General features: G+C 40.7%; 1 protein-coding gene across 1 annotated transcript in view; it reads right to left on the reverse strand.

Annotated features, from left to right (window-relative positions):
- Nucleotides 1–14,333, reverse strand: part of CACNA2D3 (calcium voltage-gated channel auxiliary subunit alpha2delta 3) — an 870,474-nt gene that overhangs the window by 286,905 nt on the left and 569,236 nt on the right. The window contains exon 13 of the mRNA XM_045192346.2: nucleotides 12,945–13,078. Coding sequence (XP_045048281.1) covers nucleotides 12,945–13,078 — 134 coding nt within the window. The remainder of the gene's footprint in view (nucleotides 1–12,944; nucleotides 13,079–14,333) is intronic.

Below are 14,333 nucleotides of genomic sequence, written 5' to 3' on the forward strand. Positions count from 1 at the left end.
AGTTAGATTTTCAAAAGGAAAGGTAAATATGAATGTTGCATTTCAGGAAAAATACAGGGTCTGGCACAGATAATGCCCTTTTTTTATTACAAAATCATAAGCATGTAATTCTGTAACATAACAATATCACATTCAAGCACACCATATGACATTTTAGGTGAAATGTTCAAATTAAAACCATAAATTATTACCCTACCAGCCACACTCAAGTAGGCATTACTTCTGCCAGACCCTGTATTTTATACTCTGTCTTGGTACCACCGTCCACTTTGTATACAATATTCTTTATTATTTATTCCCTAATTCTTGGTGTCTTATTGTAACTTTTCAAGAGAAGTATAGTGTAGAGTGTGGAAAAACAAACAAACTCTAGTGAGTAGTAAAAAGAAATTCGTGCTATGACTAAGAGCGAGCCACTTAGCCTCCCTGTGTTAGTATTGAATGTGTACTCACTATGCACCAGGGATATTCCTGGGTTATAGGGACCCAATACAGACTGTGCCCACTCCTTACATTACTGTTGGAAAGACAGAGAATAAGAATTTTTAAAGAGAGAGAGTCAAAGTACTTCACTGAAATAATTATGAATGAGTTTAACTTCAGTGAAAGAAACTGATAGGGATCTGAGATGGGAAGTCAGTGGACACATGAGAGCTGATGTTTTAGGGGAGACATGGAGAATGGGAAGAATTCTCTCCTTCAGTAGTGGGGTAGAGTGGGAGAGCTGTCTGTCCAGTTCAGAAAGAGATGCATGTTCAAAAGCCTAGAGGAGGGAGAAAGTGTGGATGGGTACTCAGCTTGTGCTTCATCTCAGGCCCCCTTTAATTTGATCACTTCAGAAGAGAAGTCAATGATAAGAATTCAATCAACAGACAAAGATGCTGATGGTCCAGATTTTTTTATTAAACATAATGGAAATTACTTTAAAAACATGTTCCTTTTGCTAGTGCCCTTGCTTTTCCTTTCCTTGTTCAGAACAAGAGAGAATTTCCCCTGAGAAACTGGCGCTGAGCTCATCAGCAGAATGAGGTTGAGCCTGATCACATATCACTCACAAACAGGTGTGAAGGGCCATGAAGGAATAATCATTCAATGGTAAGAAGAGGCAAAAGAGTAGTCCTTGTTATTTTTAAATAGGAGTAGTTTAAGTTTACAAGTCAAGTGAAATGTTCTTATCTCTGATATCTTTGAGCCATGGCCTTATGGACAATACATTTATAATTGGCACAGTAATCCTCATGGAATAAGAGTAAAAGAATGAACTCTTAACATGGAAGAAATTCTTTCTACAGCAAGAGAAGAAAAACTGGTGGCTGATATCAAACCACAGCTTGAATCTCTGGGGTTATTTTAATTATTCTTCATGCTGATAATAAGAGGAATGTGTTCATTTCTGTTTAAACTATGTTAAACCATTAGACTCAGCTCTAAGAATCTAAGTTGTCCAAATATCTGGGTTGTGAAGGGGGTAAAGCAATACAGATTTGGTTGTGATGGCCAAAATACCTCAGTTCTCAGAAAAGGCAGAGACAGGGGTTCCCACCACCCATGTAGCTGGATGATGGATGGAGGAAGCACAGGTCAAAGATGGAGTAGGCAGAGAGAGGATGGGGGACACTTGCTGGGGCAACTGGGGCTAAAAGGAAGCTGTGAGCCTGAGGTTCAAAGAAGAGGAAAGAAGAGAGTTAGTATTACAGCCCAGCTGGGGATACAACTTACAGAAGCTTTAGGTAGAAAGACAAATGGCTAGAAATGCCAACTCCTACAGACTCCAGTCATTTCCTCCTGCCCACACCTCTTTCTTACAGTATCTGCTATCCACACCCCTGGCTGAGCTGCTTCTATCATATGACCTGTGTCACATGACTGTTCCCTAGACATAGCTGATTGGTTAAGCAGCAGGCATTTGGCCTCAGTGGAACCATGTGCTAGACTAAGTTATGTAATTTGCTGAGAAATGACCTCAGATACACAAACACTGAGTTCATCTCTACTGGATTTTGAACTGGAACATTGTGCAAAGTAGACTTGAGGGAGACCATGTGTCACCCATGAATGAGGGGAGACTGGTCTACAGTAAGAGAACTGGTCTACAGAGAATGCAAAAACTATAGCTGACATGTTAGAAAAAAGCAAAAGCAGGAGGCTGTGTGGCTCCAGAAAGAAAGAACAAAGAGAGCTGTTATTTGCTCAGGTGGTTTCCTATTCTCTTGATTCTTGTCCCTGCCAAGGCTGTTCCTGTATTCATGAAATACATTTCTCCTAGCTTGAGTGTGTTCTCTGCCTAGAGCCAAAGTTTTCTAAGAGGTGATATAAGCATGGTGAGTCAACTTTAGATTATCTGCAATAATGATGAGCAAAAATGCAGAAATATTATCAAATATTAGTATCATTATCAAACTAACTTTTCTAATTTGGTTTTTTAATACAACCACAGACACAAGCTCCCAATCCCCATAATCATCTGTCCTAACTGGATGCAGACTAGTACCTTGCTGTATACTTAGGGACACAGAAGAGAATCCCATTTTGGGATTCATGACTGCTCAGAATACTACCTAGGCTCTGCAGTGCCAGGAAGGAGCAAAAGAAATGCTTTGGAGCCTCCTTCAGTGCTCCATACCCCCTCCTCATGATCTCCCAGAGCAGATCTCCTCTATATATTTTATACATAATGAGTTCCATGGAAACATTTGACTAGAGAAAGGATTCTACTGGTTAAAAACATCGTCCTGTAATGAGCACCATACCAATGGGATGCATGATTTTTGACTTGGATTAGTTTTGAGTTCTACACACAAGTTCTATGTGGGATGCTTACTTCTCAGTCCTCCCAGGATCAATTTCTTCTGTGAGACTCAGGTAATCAATTAGAACCTCCATCTAACTTCTCAGTGTGGGGTTTTGACCCAAACAGGCCTATCACAAGCTTGCTATAAATACTCTAAGAGTAAGGGAAAAATCAAGGACTATAAAGATAAGAAAATTTGCTGGATGGTACAGGCCATCATTGTCACCCTTTAGAGAGAACATGCCTGGGAATTAAGCTAGTTAAGAGTCAAGGGATAAATCTAAATAACATGGGATTGAACCCTAAATCTAGTCAGGTATCAAGACAAAACTATATAGATGTCTTGGTTCCAAGAGTCAACAAATGCCCTTTTTGACCTTGGCTACTCTGAGTTGGGTGCTGTCACTTGTAAAGAAAGAATGCTAAATAATCTATCATGCTAAATAATTATTTAGACTTAATGGTCTTATCCACTTCTATAAAGTGTTAAATCTATTTCTAGAGTCTGTCCTTTCTTTACAGACAACTGCAAATTATTACCCCATAAGAGCAGAAACAACAATAAATCTAAAATTTGGGGGAAAAAACACTTAAAATCTACTACTTCAGTCCTAAGCTTTTAAACTAGTTGACAGTCATCCTTACAGGGTATTAGGATATCTTCACTGAATGTAATATTTTTATACTTTTGATGCATAGTTTTATTACACTAACTCAAAGAAAAAAAGGGAAAGCTTAGGGAAAAAAATCCAGAATCAAATGGAAGAGGAAAGCTGTTAGATGAATATAAATGATACTAGAAATCAGGAATGCACTCATTTTTAACAGAACCATCTCCTGGCAAAAAAAATAATTATAATAGTAATCAGTTTCAATGGAAATAAAGTACTGTAATATTTATAGTCTGTGCCAGAGTTATAATGACTGTGGGGCCAGAAGTGAAGTGTCACAGCATGCTCCACATGTTTTTTAACACGGTTCCTAAAGGCTCTGGAGGCTATTAAATTTAATGAACCCATCTGCTATGAAATAGAGGTCCCAACATAATCAGTTTCCCCCATGCCATGTAATGCAGATGGCATTCTCTGTTCCACAACCCAGCAGGATGGTTTATGTTTCTCTTTACGTGTGTCTTTTTGTTTTGACGATTTGAACTTCTTTGATATGCAGCGGTGTTGTGGGAAAATACTGTAAATTCCGTTTCCAAGCCCCAACAACTTCCTTATGATGCCTTCGACTCCCTGAATAATTGTTTCTAGGCAGTAAGATGTTGTAGCTTAAAGCAATAGCCCAAATGACTCCTAAATGACCTAGGTGCTATTCCTAGATGAGAAACTGAAACAAATGTGCAATTTATAAAATGCAAATCATTTTCTCCAAGTTGTACTTAGTGGGGGGTGAGGAGAAGGGACACAGGTCCAATTTGCAAATGCAACTAAATTGGTTTGAAAGTTCCTACAAATTGCAGACCGAATTGCATTACCAGCAAAGGGGAGGGGCAGGAGGGCTCAGTAATGAATTCTCATTATTTTAAATGGTCACATTCCCACTGTTTCTCAAAGATTTCTTTGCTTCCCTTCTGCGTGTCCCTGTGTCTATGCAAACACCCCCGGAGGGGTTGATCAAGATATGATGCTTCCTCAGTTTAATACAGGTTCTGCCCTGCACAGCACCTTGGGAGGCATTCCCAAGATGATTAGGACCCAAGTGGGAAGTACAAGCCATTTGCTTACAAAATGGAACAAATTCCATTGTTAGTGACTTTTTTTCTTTGGCTCTGCACCTAAGAGATAATGACTGTGCATGACTTGTATTCAGATAAGAAGCCCATGAATTTCAGAATTCTGGTATTTGCTGTTTTGTCAATTAATACATGAGCTCTTATTAGATGAAACATAATTAATGTTATTAACATTAATCCATTTATTTGGGCTTCACCAGGAAAGCAAATTGAATAGAATAGCCAGCCAGGAAACAGAATATTCAATCAAACTGGTAGTAACCGGCAGGGAGGATGGCCCTGAAAGGGCAGTTTTGTCAGTCTCCATTCTAGATCAGTCTTGGTTAAGGGCAATTCTTGACTCTCATGTGCAAGAATTTACACTCAGCTTCTGTTCCTAAACTTTTATCTTCAGCTTGTTCAGACCCAGAACTGCATGAATCAATACATAGTTAATAAAAAGGAAAAGCACTTTATTTGTAGGTCATCTTAAGCTATTCATTTGAGCATTAAATCACTTACATAATTACATTTGTTGCTGCTGGGTTTTAAACCATAATCACTGATGAGTCAAGCAAACAGAATTCCTTTTGCCTTAACCACCAGATAATTAAGTAGAAAGAAGACTTTTAAGACCATATTAAGCAAACTTGTGGGATCAAGTGTCCAAATTTACTATTAAACAAATACATATTTTCTTAGAATTTGGTAGAAATTACAGAACTCATCAGGGTCAGAAGACTTCTGATTCTAAAAGGAATCAAAGCCAATTTCAGACTACATGTCCCAACAAGAACCAGGAGCCTTGAGCTGCCTGTGGTGAGTAGAGCTGTTCTGATGGAGAGCAGACATGGCTCTCCTAAGTTGGCAGGAGGAGGTATTGGGGCATCACCTTCTGGCATTATGTTTTCCTCTCATACCACAGTACATGGGCAGAGGCTGTTGCAATAGGCAGGATTCTAAAATGCTCCCTAGATTTCTGCCCCCTTAAGTACATGTCTATTAAAATATCTTCCCTTGCAGTGTGAGTATGATGGGATATCACTCCCATTGGGTTACTGTCATAGCACTCTGAGTTAATTAAAAGAGAGGTTATCCGGGGTTGGCCTGACATAATCAAAGATGCTTTTAAAGGAAGATGAAGGTTCAAAGAGGTGCATTCTTAGTGGCTTGGAAGAAAGTAAACAGCATTGTGTGAACTATACCGTGGCCATGTGGCAAGGAACTGTGGGTTATAGGAGCTGAGACCAACCTACAGTGGATAGTAAACAAGGAAACAGGAACCTAAGTCCTCCAATTGCAAGCGACTGCATTCTGCCAACAATCTGAATGAGCCTGGAAGAGGCCCCTGAGCTGCAGATGAGAACTGCAGTGCAGCCAACACTTAATTGCAGCCTTGTGAGACCCTGAGCTGAGGGCCCAGCTAACTTGTGCCCAGACTCCTGACCCAGGGGAACCATGAGATAATACATTTGTGTTGTTTTAAGCAGATAAGTTTGTAGTAATCCATTTCGTGGCAATAGAAAACTAACACAGCTGTCCCAATGATGCTGACCCACATTGCAGAGTGTGCTGGCAGTTGCAGCTGGGAATCGCAACCACGCTCACACCAGTTGGTGGCCCTCCTTGCTGCATCTGGGAAGGTCATTCTCCTTCACACAGCACAGAGCTCCTGAAGGCTACCAAGAGGCAATGAGACAATAAGCAGACATTAACCTAGCTACCAAATTTACCCCATCAACCTAGGAGGAAACAAACTAATCAAGGTAAACTACCCTACAGTAAGGAAGGCAGGAAGGCAGGAAGACAGGCAGGAAGGAAGGAAGGAAGGAAGGGAGGAAGGAAGGAAGGAAGGAAGGAAGGAAGGAAGGAAGGAAGGGAGGGAGGGAGGAAGGAAGGAAGGAAGGGAGGGAGGGAGGAAGGAAGGGAGGTTAAGTGTCGGTTTCCTTGAATGCAGGAAAGACCTTTGGTCTTTCATGATTGCTTTGCCCATACTTAACACACTGGTAACTTTTTAGCAACTTTCTTTAGAGTCTTTCCAAGGCATTCATTTACATAGTCACAGAAGTAACAACTTCCTTTTTTACACTGAGAATTCATTGGTTTAAATAATATTTGACTAATTTATAATTACAACAAAATGACAAGTGGCATCCATAGGTGTGGGAGGACTGACTGGTTTTCCTTAAGCTTGCAGGTCAGCTGGGGGGACAGTTGTGTGTACAGGTCGTATGCCTCCAGACCAAATGTTCAGTGTGCTGTAACTGGCACAACTGTTCCAGAGCAAAGATAGGGCACTGAGTCAGTTAAGGGGCAGCCAGCTAAGGGCCTTCTACCACATCTGCCTTTCCTTGGACAAGGTAGCCAGTTTGTACCTCCATAAGGCTGTGATGCATGCTCCTTGGCTGGTCCTGCACAACAAGCAGTCTTCCTTAGGGACACTGACCCCCAGGCACCAACACTAGATGTTAGTGTCTGACGTACAACACCTGTTACAGCAAAATGAATTCCAAAGGATAAAAGTGTATCTAGAAGAAGAGTGCTTTCAAGGGACTCATCATACTGGAGTCCTGAATTCTACTATCTAAATGTTAGAAGCCATATTGCAGTTGCCATGAAGTTTCTTTGAGACACAACTCAAAGAAACAAGAGTATTTTTTAAAACTCTCACAACCAAGGAGAAAAATTCCTACTGGATTTCCTGAGGTTGGGAATGATGATAGGTAGTATTTATTGCATTTTCATCATGCAGACATTTAATCCTTAGAGTCAACCCTGGAAAGCAGGTTTTATCCCCATTTGTAAATGAGGAAAGCAGTACTCAAAAAGCTAAGTGACTTGCTTACAGTCACATAGTTTATATGGCATACATACAGAATTCAAACTGAGGCTATTCTTACTTTAAATTCAATGCCCTTAGCTATTACCCTGAGGTAGATTTTAAATATGTTGAAATATACAAAAGTCCTATAGCTACCAATCCCACCGGGATATCAGGTATAAAAACGGAGTCACCTGTTCCAATGCTAAGTGCTCCTGAGTTTGGTCTCTTTCATTATTGTAAGCGGGGCTGGGACTGTTCTGGATGTGCCAGGACAATCATGAGCTTGCAACTGGCTGACCTCAACCCCCAACCCCCATTGTGTTCTGAGTGGTTCCAAAGTTCCAGCTTAGAATTTAGATTGCGCAGAAGAGTTCAGCATACAGATCGTATTTTGACCCTGCATAAGTGACAGGGGGCTTTTGTTCTTGTCCTGGTAGAATCCAGGCCAAAATGAGCTTAAAGAGAATGTTGCTTCCCATCCCAAGAGGCACCTGTTGGAGCAGCACCTGCCTTCTGCTCACCAAGCAGGCCTATAAAAGAGGAAGATTTTCTCCCCAGAGTCCTCACTGACCCAACAAGGTTCTCAAGTCAACCAGGATGAGAAGGAACCCTCAAAACTTTCTACTAGGAAATTTATTTATCAGTTTGCAAAGATACAACAGAGAAGCTTGCAAAGCACAGAGGTGATGCTGAGCTATCATTTCAGGGACAAGAATATTCTGGGGGGTTACTTTTATGTACATCAAAAGGTTTTGAAAGAGGTGGAATAAATGAACTCTGTTATCTTGGAGCTCCATTTTACTCAATAGTAGCCACTTAAACCATTATTTTATTTTAAAGTAAGTAAAGGTGATTATGGCACAGAATGCAAATTTGTAAGATAAAACACAAAATTTCAAAGACCTTTCCATTGCAACTGCTCATCTAGAGTGGGTGCCAGACCATTTTTTCTGCCTCTGCTTTCAAGAATTCATTAGTGGACAAGCTAGATGAACAATGGGCCCTCCCTTTCAACTGCTCTCAGTACACAAACATGTATGCGGCCTGTGTGGAAAAGCCCAGCCACTGTTAATATAACAAGAACAGTTTGCGTGACATCAGTGTAACATGGCAGCCAAGGAGAGTGGACTGGAATGTGCATGTGTGGGCAACGACAACTTCACTGTACTGGTTAGTGGAGACGGTAGACACTGTTGAGTGAGCATGTGTACTGTGCGACCATTGCATCCAAAATGACTGAGCGAGTAGAGCAATGAATCTGCATCAAATTTTGCATTAAGCTTGAACATTCCTCTGCAGAAACTATTCGTATGATTCAGAAGGCCGCAACTATGGGCAACTAGTGATTGGCAGCTTCATCACAACAATGTGTCCACTCATGCATCACGTCTTGTGCAGTTTTTTTGTGAAACATCAAATCAACTAGGTGACTCAGCCCTCCTGCAGCCCAGATTTGGCACCCTGTGACTTCTGGCTTTTTCCCAAAACTAAAATCACCTTGGAAAGTGAAGAGATTTCAGACCATCTATAAGATTCAGGAAAATACAACAGGGCATCTGACGGTGACTGGAGCAACTATGTGCAGTCCCAAGGTGCCTGCTTTGAAGGGGACTGAGACATCATGGACCTGTGTACAATGTTTCTTGTATCTTCTTCAATAAATATCTGTATTTTTCATAGTATATGACCGGATAACTTCTGGACAGACCACATAGATGCATGTATGTAATCAGTAAATCTAAAACAGTTGATTTAAGTGATTAATATACCTAAAGCAAGATATCATATTAACACAAGCTTTATCTTCTTCCTCACCATGAGCACCAGGTTACCTATTCTCAGCCAGAATATTCTATAAGTGTGATGTGTCCTCTTCCAAAGGCATGCTCTGTCCATTTGCTTCTCATTGGTGACATCAATTTTGATGACGCACTCAAGATTTTGTCTGGATTCAGCCACTGTACAGATGCAATTTTACCCTTGCACAACTTGTCAAAAACCTCTAGGAAAGCTCTTTGAGACAATGAAAATATTCTGCTCCAAACTTCGCCCTAGATTTAGCATGCATTGATCACCTTTGCTCTAACCAGTCTTTACTAAATGGTTGCAAAGCGGTGGTTTTCAAACCCCATGGCTCCCTCCACATTTACCAGTCAGCATTGAATTTTACACTGCACTCCTTCCCACCAGATTATCACTTTGAGATTTGTTCATCTACTTATTATCTGTGAAGACACATGGCTTTTCTGTTTTATTCTACAGGATATAGCCCATTACTGTCTTTTTTATTTAGAGGCTCAAATTGTGCAAGAGTTGAGAAAGCTGACTCTAGTGTCTTTTTGACATGACCGCATTGTTCCCAGAACAATATATTCCAAGCTTTTATTTGGGGTGGGGAGTTGGGGGGCATTTTCCCTGCACAGCCCCCGGAATTGACAATTTCTCTGAGGAACCCTGATTCCTTTTAGTGGGGCGTGGTTTGTAGAAACTAGGATCTGGCTTCTAGATGTGGTGGTTGCTGCTCAGTTGCCACTTCTAGGTCCTTTCAGTGGGCATAGTTGGGGCTTCAGTCCTGAGACCCTTCAATCCAGTTTCATTCACAAGGTGTCTGCCTTGTCTTCCCCCATTTATATATTTGCTCCATCTTACATATGCACAAAATAAGTTCAGAATTGCTATACCCACATTACTACAAATGATACCAAAAGTTTAAAATTTATTTGCAGTTCTTTTTTCTGAGAATAGTCAGAGCACTGTTCAAAATTTAATGCTGTGTATAACTACTATATCCAAAAGATGACTTCTTCTCCCTCCCTTTCTGGATAATTTTCTCCTGTTCATTTGAGATGTAGTTAAACTCATTTGCTTCTTTTTATATTCACTATTAGATTTGCCCCCATTTTTAAATTTTATTTCAATTTTTGAAAACATGGCATTAACATGCTTTCAAAAGCTAATACTAGGCAAAACGATAGCTCAGAGATGTCTCTCTCCCTCACTGGCCTTTCTCCTCTGCACCTCTTCCCACTTCCTGTAGATAACCAATTCTACTGTTTTCTGATTCATCTTTCTGTGTTTCTTTTTGTAAAAATAAGCAGATAACTCACGTCTTCTTATTCCCTTTCTTACACAGAAGGTAGTGCCTTATTTATCCTCTTGCATTTTACTCATTTTGCTTAGCAATATATCCCAGAAACCATTCCATAGCAAACAAGAGCAACCATCCTCATTCTTGTTTTTTAGCATTGTGTGGATATTCCATAGTTTACCCACCTATCTCTTATGTTTAGGTATTTAGATAACATTCAGTACTTTGCAGTTATAAGTAATTCTGTATTGAACAGAATGCATTTATTTTTACATTGTTGAGGTTCATCTTCAGGGTTAATTCTTACATTTGTCATTGCTGGGTCAAGGTGGGATTGATGGGTCAAGGTGGGATTGCCCCACTCGTTCTCCCCACAGCAGTGTGTGAGTGTCCCCTTCCCACAGCTTCGCCAAAACAGTGTACAGTTCAGCCTTTAGTTTTTGCCTCTCTGATAGGTGCAAAATGGTATCTCACTATATATCATTTTGCATTATTCTTATTATGAGTGAAGTAGTATATCTTCCATATGCTTAAAAGCCAGTTTGATTACTTTTTGTGAATTTTATCATGCTTATGTCTTTTGTTCATTTTCTTCTGTAGGAATTTTGGGGGTTCCCCTTGAATTTTTAAAAGTTCTTGATATATTAGAATTATTAATTCTTCACACGTCCTATATGTTGCAAATATTTTCTCCTATTTTTATCATTTGCCTTTTGACTTTGCCTATAATAGTTTTTGACTTATAAAAGTTGGGTTTTGTTTTATTTTTATTTTAAGAGGTCAAATTTATTCAGCTTTCATTTTATTGCATCTGGATTTTGGAGTCACTGTTAGAAAGCCTTTCTCTGAAATCAGGTCACAGAGGAAGTGACCCTCATTGGGTTCTACTCTGGTATGGTTTCATTTTTCACACTTTAGAGATCTGATCCACTTGAAATTCTCTTTTGGGTACGATGTTAAGAATAGAAATATTTTTTTTTATAAATGGCTATCTAGTTTTCTCAAAACATCTAGTATAAAGCCCATCCAACACCACTAATTTGAAATGCCTTATTTATCATGTACTAAATTTCTGTATGTAGGTGGGTCGTTTTTTTTTTTCTTGGACCTTCTATTCCACTTATCTGTCTCTCTATCCAGGTGTAGGTACTATGTTTTAATTTAGAGACTTTGTTTTATACTTTTAAAATTGACAAAACAAATAAAATGACTGGTCAAATTGGCTATTTAGGGTGTATATACAAAACCACTGGGTGACTTGATCACTTAACTCCTGGCTAGCCGCATTCCTCCTCTTCATGCCTGCCTTTCCAGACTTACTCAGCCACCGGAAGAAGAGATGGGACCATCACCATTGTTGCTATTGTTATTCTTAGTAGGATGCCAACATAAATGAGGTGGCTTAGTTATTTCATTTCCATGATTCTAAACTAAATTCGTGTCAGACTCTGAAAGTAATACAAGCCCAAGGTCTCCCTGTTAACCAGAGAGGGTTTTTCAGCTTAACACCCTTCTCTGTTCTGGGTGGTTCTCCTGGGGGAAGGGACACACCTTCTTGACCAGTTCACATCTCCACAGTCAAACTGTGACTTTAAGGCCGAGGTGGGGCAGGCAGCTGTGGAGCCCCCTAAGGTGGGTTCTCATGTATGGCTCCTGCCCTGCATTTGCCTGTAGCTGCCAGAAATGCAGCGGGAGTAAGAGCTCCTGGAGAGAAAAGCCGGCCCACAGCAGCCATCAAGACCACTCTGGAGAACAGCTATGTCTGGGTTATGGTGATTAATGTGATGTTAATCCCAACAAAAACGATGGGAGAGAGGCCCTGTGAGAACATTTACAATCAATTAATGAAAAATGCCACTCCCATCACACTCATTATCACTATGAAAAATCACCCTGAAAATACACAAGAAACCAGGCCATGGAGCCATTGTTTGACGATTGGCAAAGCTCCTCCTTTTAAACTAATTCAGCATCAGATCTCTTGCTTAGAATTCAGCTTCAGAATGAGCCTTGGCCTGAGTTCCAAAAACAATCCAGGGCCTATGTAACCACCACCAAAGCATATTCTCACTTGTCTATGGGAAGGAAATGCAGCTGTGGCCTCTGTGGTGGCTCCGATTCACTGCCAGAGCTGAGCTGCAGTCACCTTTCCAAACTGAGACCTAAAGATTCATCACCAGGACTGGGCCTCTCAGACAGCAAGGACTGACTTTAACAGGCCTGTAATCACCGCTACAGTGACAGAATTTGTATACATGGGGGAAGGAAAAAAGTAACTAGAGAAGACAGAATCAAAAAGTGAGTTTTCTGTGCTGATCATTCACCTTCCAGAATGCCGGTTACATTTTCACCAACCTTGTTTGCCAAGGGGACCCACGCAAATGATACGACAAAGGAAAATGTCATTGAACCCCATTATTGAGGAAGAGTGATACGATTGCTGTGCCCTGGAATTAACACAGGAAACTCCCCCATTGCAGGATGCAACCTCAGGCACTCCCCCAGGGCCCCGTGGACTCACAGTGCTGTCGATGTAAGCTTCGGTCCACACCACATCATGCTCCTGGTCAATGACCTTGGGCCGGCTGAGGACATGGAGGTATTCCATGACATTTTCCTGCACATCAGCCAAGGTGGAGATCTGGGTGAAAAACCCTGTTGAGGAAGAGCCCAGTTCAGTAATAGATAGGAAGACCTGCACCTCCGAACTCACACATGCCATGCCCTCTTGGCCTCTACTAAGTCCTTTCCTTTCTTTTTCTTTTTAAACATATATCTCCCCTCTGTCATCATGTTAGAAAATATCATCAAGCAAAGAAATAAAATTAAGATCAACCATAAACCTACTTCCCAGAGGAAGCCCCTGTTAACCCTTTAGAGAATGTCTTCCCAGACTTTTTTCTGTACATGTACATATACACCTTCCCTGGCAGAAATAGCAGTCCTCTTACATGACATTTTGTAACCTTTTATTTTTCACCTTAGTGAGTTTATTTCCAATGGGAAAACTATAAACCACAAAATTGACAGGATATCCATTTTTATCACTATAACAGCAATGGTTATAATTATTTTTTTTAATTCTCACTTGAGGACATATTTATTGATTTTGGACAGAGAGAAAAGAGGAGAAAGAGAGAAAAACATTGATGTGAAAGAGAAACATCAATCAGTTGTCTCCTTTACTCGGGAATTGGACCCACAACCTAGGTATGTGCCCTGACCAGGAATCAAACTTGCAAACTTTTGGTGTACAAGATGATGCTCCAACCAACTAAGCCACCCAGCCAGGGCTATAATCAATTTTGGAGTGCCTACTAAGGGACACAAAATTTGCTAAACACTTGAGGGACTTTGTCTCATCATTCTCCACAACATGATGAAGCAGGGATAGCTGTGCCCTCTTTAAAGAGAAGAAGACCAAGGCAGGCCAAGGATGCGTGTTTCACACATATTCTCACAGGTATCCAGTGACAAATACAGAAGGTGAAACCAGAGGCAAATATAGAAGGATTGTGAGCCTCTTAATCTGTGCCTTTTGCTTTCACAGAATTTTGTCCTTTATATGTTTGAAGTAGAAATGCCAGCTCATACCCTCATGTGATTACCAGACCTGCCTTTCAAATATGCTTGGTAGCCAAGGTTTCTAAGTAGCAGAAAAAGTTCCAACTGTGCTATTGTCTTGGGTATGGGAATGCCATTTTGGTCTTGAGGTTAGGGCATTGCTGTGTTCCTCTTTAGTTTGGAGTCCTGTTGGCCTCACTGTGCATAGACTACGCAATGTTAAATGGACAGGATGAACAGAGCATGGGTCTGCATCCCTAGGAGGGGCCCTTCATTCAAACATTTATGGGAAGCTTTCCTGGTGCCTCACACTGGAGAAGCAGGGATTAACACAATGGGTAGGACC

The sequence above is a fragment of the Desmodus rotundus genome, chromosome 8 (assembly GCF_022682495.2).
Source record: "Desmodus rotundus isolate HL8 chromosome 8, HLdesRot8A.1, whole genome shotgun sequence".
Classification (NCBI taxonomy): Eukaryota; Metazoa; Chordata; class Mammalia; order Chiroptera; family Phyllostomidae; genus Desmodus; species Desmodus rotundus.